The sequence below is a fragment of the Chenopodium album genome, chromosome 1 (genome assembly GCF_948465745.1).
Source record: "Chenopodium album chromosome 1, dcCheAlbu1.1, whole genome shotgun sequence".
Taxonomy (NCBI): Eukaryota; Viridiplantae; Streptophyta; class Magnoliopsida; order Caryophyllales; family Amaranthaceae; genus Chenopodium; species Chenopodium album.
In genome coordinates this window covers 11,497,249-11,508,317 of record NC_137834.1, presented here as the reverse complement: position 1 = coordinate 11,508,317, position 11,069 = coordinate 11,497,249, and the positions used below count along the sequence as shown (strand labels likewise).

Here is an 11,069-nt window from a genome sequence, read left to right as displayed (position 1 = left end):
TTCTTTTATATAGAAAGCCACCATGAGTTACTCGATTATTATTAGTGTTATAGGGCTTACTCTATTATGGTTATAGACTTATAGGGGTTATTAGTTAATATTGTAGGTTTTACTCTATTAGTGTTGTAGGCTATATAAAGGTTACTCAATCAATGTAATAACAAAAGGGATTAATTTGTGTATAATATAGGTTACTCAATCAGTGTTATACATAGGCTACTCCATTTTTTTTAAAAAAAGGGGTCACACGATATGGCCAGCCGCGCAGAAAACGCACAATCACGCGTAATAAATTCAAGCAAAATATTTTAGATAAAATAAGTTTAAACAAAATAAAACAACTACGACGTTCGGATAAAATAAAATAAGTTTAGATAAATTAAAATAAATTGGGATAAATTCAAACAAAATAAAATAAGTTCATACAAAACAATTTAAAATAATTCATACACTGTTGTTTACTTAAACTATGGCCCTGTTCTTTTGAGCTTATTTATTATTATTATTATTTAAAATAACAATAATCTATTATTATTAAATATTAATTTTTAATAATAATAATATTATTTCTAAATATTTATTATTTATTATTAAATATTAATTATTAATATAATAATTCAATATTAAGTATTATTTTTAAAGTAGAGCAGATTGAAGTAGAGCAGAGCAGAACAACTCTAAAGAACGGGACCTATATGTGTCAAAGAACATGTCAATACTTTTAAAACAAATGTATAATGATAATAATAATAATAAAAATAATAATCATCACAAAAATTTGTAGATAATAATTTGTACAGTAGTAAATCAATTAGACAATTACTCATCGCATAAATTATATCCTCGTGTAAATATTCCTTTTAAAAAAAATCCTCATGTTAATATGGTAAAATTTTAATTTTTTTTAGACATGTTAATATGGTAAATAAAATGAAAAGGTAGGATAACTTATTGAGATAAGGCAATAATCTAAATCCCCAAATAGCAAGTATTTATAACGAAAAACTTTGGAAAGTAAAGCCAGTATTTCTCAATAACCTCATGTCCCTAAAAATAGAAAATATCCCCATTATTTTAGGTAGTGATGATTCATAAATAACATATTAATCGCTAATTAAATTAGAGTTACTAAGAAACAAGAGTCACAATTCACAACACGTTATATCATCCTTCTCTCTACCACACTCTCTCTCTCTCTTCTTTTTGTTAATTATATTTTATCTATTATTTATTACTCATTTATTCAATCTTTATTATTGACAAAATCTTTTTTAATATATCCCTAAAATCACAATTGCACGAAACTTCCTTTTCACTCCCATTTTTCTTTCCATTTTAATTTTATAGACAACTTTACTTTTACCCCATCTAATCCTCCCCCTTTGTGTATATATACCAAACCAAACCCCAAAAACCCAAAAAAAAAACCTCTCATAATTTATATATTTATCCTCAAAATTGTTAAAAATCCACCGCAAAGATGACTGCGCCGCCATCCAAATCACCTCGAACATGCTCTCAGTGCGGCCACAATGGACACAACGCTAGAACTTGCTCGGAACATTCTGCCGTACCTCCGTCTCATACGACGGGGTTTAGGCTATTTGGTGTTACATTTAATGCCGTAGATTCCTCTCTATCTCCTTCTCCTCCCTTTTCTCCGTCGTCTTCGTCGTTGTCATCGTCATCGGGTTTTCGAAAGAGCTTTAGTATGAATAATCTATGTCAATACGAACAGCAGCATCAAGATCAGCAGCAACAACATATCGATTCTTCTTCTCAGGATGTTGTTTCTTCTGGGTATAATTCTGATGATGCTCTTCATGCTTCCGGGTCTCGAACCCGTGACCGCGAACGCAAACGAGGTAATTTTTTATTATTTTTTTAATCTAGTAGTATTAATTTTTTTTGGCTATTACGTGAGAATGAAGAATCGTGGTTTTTTTTTTAAAAATTTTTTTAAAAATAATTGATTACTCATCTATCAATAATTTTGAGATTAAAATCTAATTAATTAATTAATTAATTAATCAAGTCAAAAAGTTATTTGAAGACGTTATTAGTGTTTATTGGTATGACTGGTTTAATTACAATTCCGTATAATGTTAGCGTTTGAATCCATTTTCATTTAGCTAAAATTTTAGTCTTTAGATTAGATGTTGTTATATTACTAGATCTTACTTGTTAGTTGCAAAAAGGGATAACAATTGTTAATTATTATCTAAATTAACAATATGTATTTATGTTTTAAAGATTACTCGGTTTATATTAAGGCGGTGCCGTCCAATTAAATAAAATAATGAAAAAAGAAAAATTAAATCACACTGTAGTCTTTTTACATATCGTCCTCCCATAGTCCCATACCTCTACGGCCCTGATGTGGTTGGGTGTGTTAGGTGCTTAACATGTTCGGAACGAGAGTTTCTCTTAGGTACTTTAAATAGAAGTACATATTAGTACTCGGTTTTTTTTAAGTGAAATATTTTTTATATTTTTAATTATAAAAAATAAAAATTATAACAATTGAATATTAATAAATAATTAATTAGGACGTTCCTAACAAATCACGAATAGTGTAAATTTTCAATTGAAGACCTTTAATTTGTTACATTAAAATTATGAAATTATTTCGGTTAATTGATTTTGTTATAAATTGTTTTATTTGCATATATGCTTAGGAATTCCATGGACAGAAGAAGAGCACAGGCTATTTTTATTGGGGTTAGATAAGGTAGGAAAAGGAGATTGGAGAGGGATATCAAGGAACTTTGTCAAGACAAGAACACCAACACAAGTTGCTAGTCATGCTCAAAAGTATTTCCTCCGGCGAACCAATCTCAATCGCCGTCGACGTCGATCGAGTCTCTTTGACATCACTACCGACACTGTAAGCAACTTATTTGTTTTCTAGTTTTGCTTGGTTGACAAATTTGCTTAATTTCTTGATTTAATCAGGTAGGAGATCACATTTTGGACTTGTGTGTGTTTGGTCCGAAGTAGCTTTCTATATAAAGTTGAAACTTTTTTTTTTGTTTGTTTTGGTACTACTAAAATTATGATGATGCATTCATTTATAAATTGTCTGTTGATATTATACACATTATTGCTCTCTATCTATTGTTAAAAATACTACTAGTACAAAACATATTACGATTGATTACAATTGTGATGTAATTTAGTAGGTGAATTATACAATTATTATGCTTCATTAAATCCGAAGTAGAAGTTATAAATTGAAGGATACAATCTTTATTTTTAATAGTCATAACAAGTTTAGTTATGTCACATTGAAGACCAACCACTTTTGTACAGTATAACATTTGTTATATAACTCTTATAAGTCATTTCTAAAGGATATAGTTTCCCACAGTAGTAATGGAGTAGTTGTTAATAATGATTTATTCTCATATTGGTGATTTGTGTATCAATTTTTGTACAAGTGGAAGTGGCTATTGCCGACTCAAGAGGGAGAGACTCAATTATCATTCGTTTATTCTATATTATCTACTACGGAGTACGTTTTATATATACACATAGTATAATGTAACACAATGGAGTATTATCTTATGTTATCTAAGTTTTTTTTATAGTGTAACACAGTATTATTTTTTTAATATTACGGGAATGAAATGAATATGTAAGTTGTGTTACTTTTTAACATAACTTTATTCGTCGATGAATGATTATTGTTACCGATCACACCATTTTGTTAAACCGTACTTCATTTTATTTTGTAGGTGAGTCGATCAGCAAGTGAGAGTCAATTATCAAGCCTAGACTCAACTCAACAAACTACACCATTTCCATCTCCTTATCCTTCTGCATTCTCAACCAAACAAGGCCGTTCGCTCCCATTACTTCCGGTCCCGCCTTCCTCAAAGATGGCATGTCTTAATCTAAACCAATTACCAACGACGTCATCACCATCATCATCATCAACGTCAACCTATAGTCCTAAAGAAAGGGAATGTGAGCCATTGCTTTCTCTTAAGCTCGCACAAGGACCAGGGCCAGGACCACCGTTGGATGAGGAATCTTCGAGGCGATCCCCTACCTTTCGAGGATTCGACGGCAGTAAAGATAGCATCATTAGTGTTGCTTGAAGGAGAATAAAGGCAATGGTAATGAAGATATGATAATGATTAGATTAGTTTTGTTGGGGTTGTAAAGGGGGGGTTGTGATTGATTTTTATAAAACATCAGATAATTTTTTCTATTAGATGTCATATTACTAGCGCTACCTATACATATATTAATCATATTATAATCATGTGATTAGTCAAAATGCTATGATTTTAGATAAGATTCTGAAAGTATTTTTTATGAAGGTGATTAGGTGATTCCTTTTGGATGTATAGGGTAAGAGGTTCAAAGTGATGAAATATGTGGACATATCACATAATTGAGTGAACATCATTTTCTTGATGTATTTTTTTTGGTTTGGATCCACTCTTATTTTTTATTTTATTTTTTTGGTAGAATCGCTTTTTGATTTTTATCATCAATCGTGTCAAATCCTCACCTTATGTCCATATATAGTATTTCCTCCGTTTATATTTATTCTCTATGCTTTAAATTTAATGATCTCTATTCTCTAATGGACACCTTTGATCAAGAATATATTCAATGAAAGATGAATAAACATTCTAATTTTTAGTCAAAATATATTTAAATCCAAATAGAATAAAAAAAAAAGAAAAGATAAGTATTATATATATATTTTTTTTAATAAAAGTTGGTCATAATAATTGGTTTTGATTGGCTCATGTTCCAATTGTTAGAAATGAATCATTTTGTTGCAATGTGTTACTACTATTTAAGTAATTGTGGCAACTTGGCAATTGGCAAGAATAGTTGACACTAAACGATATAGGTGTAGTGACCCTCACCAAGAAAGGGACTTGTACTATGGCTCCTTTTTATTTTATTATTTTATTTTTATTTTATTTTATTTTTTAAATTAGTAATTTACTATGGCCTGTTTATTCGTCATGTTTTTATTTATGGGTTGATTACTAGGGTATTAGGGAGAAGGGTCCGTACTTCTTATAAAAATTAACGAATGGTACCTTGAGTAGCTACCATACCACGGGGAGTAGTGTATCTAGTGAATAAAAAGACAGTAAAATATGAGAATTATGGACTCTAAATAGGAAATTCTGAATTAGTAACAAATCTTTTGATTCTTAGTGTGTCTCGTGGGCACACCTTAGAAAGTTCTTACTATATTATCCAATTTATCGATAAACGGGATCGAAATTTCACCAAAATAAACAAAAATGTCTAAGGGACCATTTGATTGGACCTTTTGAAATGAGTTAAATTGGAGTAAAAATCTACGGAGTATTTTGTTATGTAATTAGGCTTTTTAGATATGGAATCTCATACCAATAGGGTTAACTCTACCCCATTCCTTAAAATCTTATACTCACCTCACCTTCTAAGATTAAGATTCCATTCCATCAATAAAGCGAGGAACCATAAAACATATAAGCCAAAACACTTCAAACTAGTATGGAATTTAGAATCCACTATTAGAAATTGCATACCGACCCATTCCAATCAAACGAACCAAACGGCCCCTACAAATATTTCAACAAAGATTAGCTATGAAAAAAAAAAAAAAAAAAAAAAGAAAAGATTTTTTTTGGTATTACCGTATTGAAAAAGAAACTGATACAAAATGTCAATAAAAAACTCATCTCAAATAAATTGGGTAAATATTAAAAATAGAACCTATGTTGGTGATGTTATGTATTATAAGCAGGCCCATTGAAATTGGTTAAATAGGCCTACACAAACATTGAGGTCCACAATGAGTTGCCTATAGATTTGAAGATCAATCACCGAAAACCGCAATTCAAGTGGAATAGCCCATATGTAGGACAAGGCTTGAGGCCTGACCCCTTAAAACTCATGGCACAAATTCAACCATAAATATAGCCAATGGATAAACCATATTCAAAAAGTCTTTGGCCCTTCTATACCATAATAGTATGCCCTACCTTGTTCAATCACAAAGCATAATGGGTTAAGGCAATGTACAATATTTATCGAAAATTAAGACAGTGTACAATATTTATTGAAAATTAACACCCATGTTGTGAATTTATAAACTAGTAACTTCAAAGGAGTTCTTGTAAAAAAAAAATAAATAAATAAATAAATAAAAAATCAAAGGAGTTACAATGTACCATACAAATGATGAAAGTGAAATTCAATCTCAAATTTTAGATCAACCACTTAATCTCACTTGTTGCTAGAGTAAACCACATAGATTTAGAGGATGCCAACTAATATAATCGATTGAAGTCTTAGAGAAGTTGTTAGTTTGGGATCCAAAGCAGTGTATATCATTGCCCTTAGAACTCTCCCTACGTCAAAACATAAAACATATGGAGTAAAAACATACTACTACCTCTGTTTCTTATTATGTGCAACAAAGGAATATTTTATGTCTCACAAATAATACCCCTTTGTTGCACATAATAAAGAACGGAGGTAGTACTTGAATTCAACTCCTTGTCTTTGGTTGTTAGTTGAGGTGGTGGGCCGATTATTTGGGGCGAGGGGTAAACCCGTGAGCCCAATGTTGTAAGATGGTGGAAGTGAAGCAAATGTTGTACGGGTAGTTGTAAATCTTCTGAGGATGATTTTTTACGGGTCAGCAGGTACCCCTAAAATGTTGCTCAAATGTTGAGAAGCCGGATGACCCAATGCCCACCGGGTATTATTTTGAACAAAAACTAGACTTTTGGCTCTTCAATGAACATATACTTGTGAAGTAACCTAAAGTTGGACAAATATTCTAAGAGTATATAAACTGGCATAAATCCTTTTAATCTTCACCCAAAAAAAAAAAAAAAAAACTTTCAACAAAAAACATAAAAATAAATAAAAATCTAAACCCTTATTTATTACTCACGACAAACTTTTAAATATGAATCTATAAATATTGTACATCCTTTATAAAAGTCACCCTAAAATGAGCAAAGTTACCCTAATATGTGTAAAGTTAAGTTACAAAGTATTTATATTTTTGAAAATTTTACTGTAGTCGTTTGAAAAATGACTATCATAATGTTTTAATGATTATATACTTAATAATTGACATATTTTTCTCAAAGTAATTAGTTATATTACTTTATTAATGGTACTAAATAGTATTATCAACATTTTTTTTATTTAACAAATTTTTAGTTTCATTTATTTACTTTTTATTCTTATTTTATAGTTTGACAAAAATTATTTTTTATATTAATATTGGATTAAAATTTTCAAAATTTATATTTACATTGTATATACTTCGTATTATAAGACTAATTGTGGCCATTTTATAACGTGAAGAAATAAGCCGATCATATTATATGTCATTAAAATAATATGGTAGTCATTTTTAAAAAGACCGTCGCAAGTTACCCAAAAAATTGTAAAAGTGACCCTAAATTTGATAAAAGTGACCCCTAATGTATAGTAAATTACTATACATTTTTTTTGAAACAAGTAAATTACTGTACATCACATGTATACAAAAGTTACTCATTATTCATAACGTTACCAAAGTGTCACAAAATTTCTTCAAAACATTTTGAAATAACACATATTCTCCAAAAAGGCAGAAGTACATTAATACTTATATAGTAAGACAGGTTAAAGTTATCTTAAAATTACTTAAAGTTACCCTTTATACTACAAAATTTATAATTTTTCTAATAGTAAATTTTATCTTACAAAAAAATTATAATATATTAGATTAACCATATTAGCCTTTATAGTATGTAATCATGAATTTATAAGATATTAAACATTAAAAAAAAAAAATTTAAACCTCTTCCAAAAAAAAATAAAAAATAAAAATTTAAACCCTTTAAAAGGCTAAATTTTCCATTAAAATAGTTAAAGTTACCCTCAAACTGATCATCGTACAATAATATTACCATAGACCTGTCTTACACAAGATTTATTGTTGAAATAATTATCCAACCATAAATTAATTGTGTGAATGCGTGGTCTATTTACTTAATTTTTAATTTTTATTTTTTGAACTTGTTTTAGTTATAACATCATAATTTATTTTTGTTAAATTTATCTTAACCAAATAATTGAACATAGTTAAGGGAACATTACATGGCCTAAGTAGAGGACCAAGAAAGAGGAAGCACAAAGAAGAAAGAAGCATTTAAAATGTAAGCATATGTCATATATGGAGTAACAAAAATGATTTTTTTTTTTTTAATTTTTTTATTTTGGGTGAAGAGAAAAGGAGAGGGGTCGAATCGGGGAAAGGCCGGGAAGAGTAAGGCTAGCCGGCTGAACTGGTCGTTTAGTCGACCGACGCGAGGGGGTTGGAAGAGTCTGGGCGGCGAGCCGGCGACCGGAGGTGGAGGAGGAAGGTGGTGGCAGGGCTGAACTGTGGTGGTGAGTGGTTTTTTCTCTTTATTTTTAAACTTTTTTTTTTTCATTTTAAACAAATAATAATAATAACAACCTCTCTCTCGGTAGGGGTAATTAGGGCTGGGTATAGGGTGGGTTTCCGACACTTTTCTGGCGATTTTAAGTGCCTTTAGGTCCAGCAAAGGTAGCTTGTGTCACCGACTTTAGGTCAGGCATTATTCCGGCGGTTTCCACGTTCCATTTGGTACTGTTTTTGGGCGTAATTCAGGCAGTTTTCTGACATTTTTGGTGCAATTTTGAAGAATTATTTTCAGGCATATTCAAAGCGAGTTTGCGGACGACTATTGATAGGTCCTAATTTGTACACATTTTAGGTGCTTATCTACACTCAATTGCTTATGGATTTAGAGGTCTAAGGAGTATTTTTACATTATTTGCTTAGATTACGCTCTACTACTCTCCGTTTGTGTGTTTTGATGAATTTCAGGTGATTTAAATGCAAATGGATTATGGTTGGATATTCTTGAGTATAATAATCATGGACTATGAAGCTACGTCGCTCAAGGATCTCAATTCATGTTTTCGAGAGAAAATAAGGATAGAAAGAACGGTTATTTCACCAAATGCCACTGAGCACTTTAAAAATTCACCAAATGCCATCGGACTTTTTCAGAATTCACTAAATGCCACCCACTTTTTTAAAAATTCACCGAGTGCCATTAATGACCAACGACCGTTAGCTCCGTTTGTCATTAGGGGTTAATTATGACACATGTCATGAATTGGTCCATTTATCTTAATTAATAAAAATTAAAAAAAAATTTTTAAAAAAAACCCCAAAATGAACCCAGCCACCTCCACCATCGCCAAACCCTAGTCCCTCCCCCTATCTCGTCGGAAAACGGCCAGCCACACCCTTAACCACCAAAAATCGACCAAACGACCCTTTAACACCCCACCTGACCCACCACCGACCCCCAAAACCACCCACACAAGCTGCCCCGACCCCAAAAACAAACAGCGAGCACGAGCTTTGATGAACAACATAACCACCGCGCAAAACCACTCCTATCCTCCACCCTTGAAACGACGAAATTGATTGGCCATAGAAATCAACCATTTTGGATTTCCATGGTCGATTTCAGCCGTTTGAGGGTGAAGGGTTTCCATAGTCGGGTTCTATTTAGGGTTTCCATGGTCGATTTCGGTGGCTATGGTGATGCGTCGTGTTGGTGCGTGAGAAGGTTGCGGGGGCTGAGGTTTTGGTGGGGTCATTGGGTTCAAGAGGGAGGTTAGGGGGTTCCGGCGGATTTCGTCGGGAGGTTAGGGGGTTCCGGCGGTTGGCTTTGGGCTGTCGATTGGCTTTGGCTGGTGGTTATTGTAGTGGGGCTGGGTTAGGTTAATATTTAGAGTTTTTTGTTTTTTTTAAACCAATAACTAACTGACACATGTCCACATGTGTCATGATTAAGCCCTAGTGATTAACGGAGTTAACTCTGTTAGACAATAATGGCACTTTGTGAATTTTTTTAAAACTCGGTGGCATTTGGTGAATTTTGAAAACCCCTTGATGGCATTTGGTGAATTATTAAATTGCTCAGTGGCATTTGGTGAAATAGCCGTAGAAAGAAGCAAAGGTGTTGATGAAAGACTTGACGGATATGAGTCTCATCCACTATTTTGATCATAAATTTTGATCTACAAATTATTTTGGAGTGATTCAAATTGCATTGGAAAGTAGACTTTAATAGCTTTCCAACGATATATTACACTCATCAAACAAAGATCCAAAACTCAAGTTATAACCGTTTTAAGAAGAGCTACGCGTGCAGCAGTGAGACACGGACGTGCCTCATGCTAGCACGTCCGTGCAAGGACGATAAATCATCTTATTAGCGGATTATTTTCCTAATTCTATCCTAATTCATAGATTTATTATAAATACTCCTTAGCTTTATTATCCTAAGATCCCATTAGTTTAGAACCCTAGTTTTCTCTCTAGTTATATTTTATTAATTCAAGTATTATATTTTCTTCTTCTCTTTCTTTTATTTTATTTCTTTTATTATGTTAGTGTAGATTATTAATCTAGGGTAAGGTTGAACCCTACACATGATTGATACTTGATTTGTTTTTTTAAAATTCCCAATTAATTGTTTATATTGTTCATGATTAATTGATTGTGCTTATGCCAATACTAGATTAGGGATGGATAATTGGTATTGTTATTATTCCATTGTCTTGAACGCAAAGGGAGTTGGGTTTTGATTGATTTGAATAGATCAATTAAGGGTATGAAATTCTCCACGGAATTCGGTAGAACAGATTATTAAGAAGTTAGAATGCCGAAATTAATGTCTTTAATTTACATGATTCCACGAAAGTAGGTTTAATTGTTAATTAGGGAAACCATTGACAACTCGGGAGAGATCTTTGATATTTTATAGGGCGTACCTTTCCTTGTAAACATATAATTAATTAATTGGGGTAAGAATTTGTCTTGTATTGATTATGCTAGTGGTGATACTTAATTCTGGATCTTTTTATTATTATTTGATTCGTATTTGATATTTGAGTAGTCATAGTTATTTAATCTATTATTCTATCTCTTATTTGGTTTTGTCATTAGTAAAAGTTGATTGTTAAACAACCTTCTCTCTGTGGGATCAACCCTG

At 31.7% G+C, this 11,069-nt stretch overlaps 1 protein-coding gene across 1 annotated transcript; it reads left to right on the top strand.

Annotated features, from left to right (window-relative positions):
• Window positions 1-1,399: 1,399 nt before the first annotated feature.
• Window positions 1,400-4,411, top strand: LOC145642038 (uncharacterized). The gene is made up of 3 exons (XM_081693111.1): window positions 1,400-1,865; window positions 2,679-2,887; window positions 3,738-4,411. The coding sequence occupies exons 1-3, from the start codon at window positions 1,481-1,483 to the stop codon at window positions 4,101-4,103; spliced, it is 960 nt and encodes a 319-aa protein (XP_081549237.1). The 5' UTR covers window positions 1,400-1,480; the 3' UTR covers window positions 4,104-4,411.
• Window positions 4,412-11,069: the final 6,658 nt, after the last annotated feature.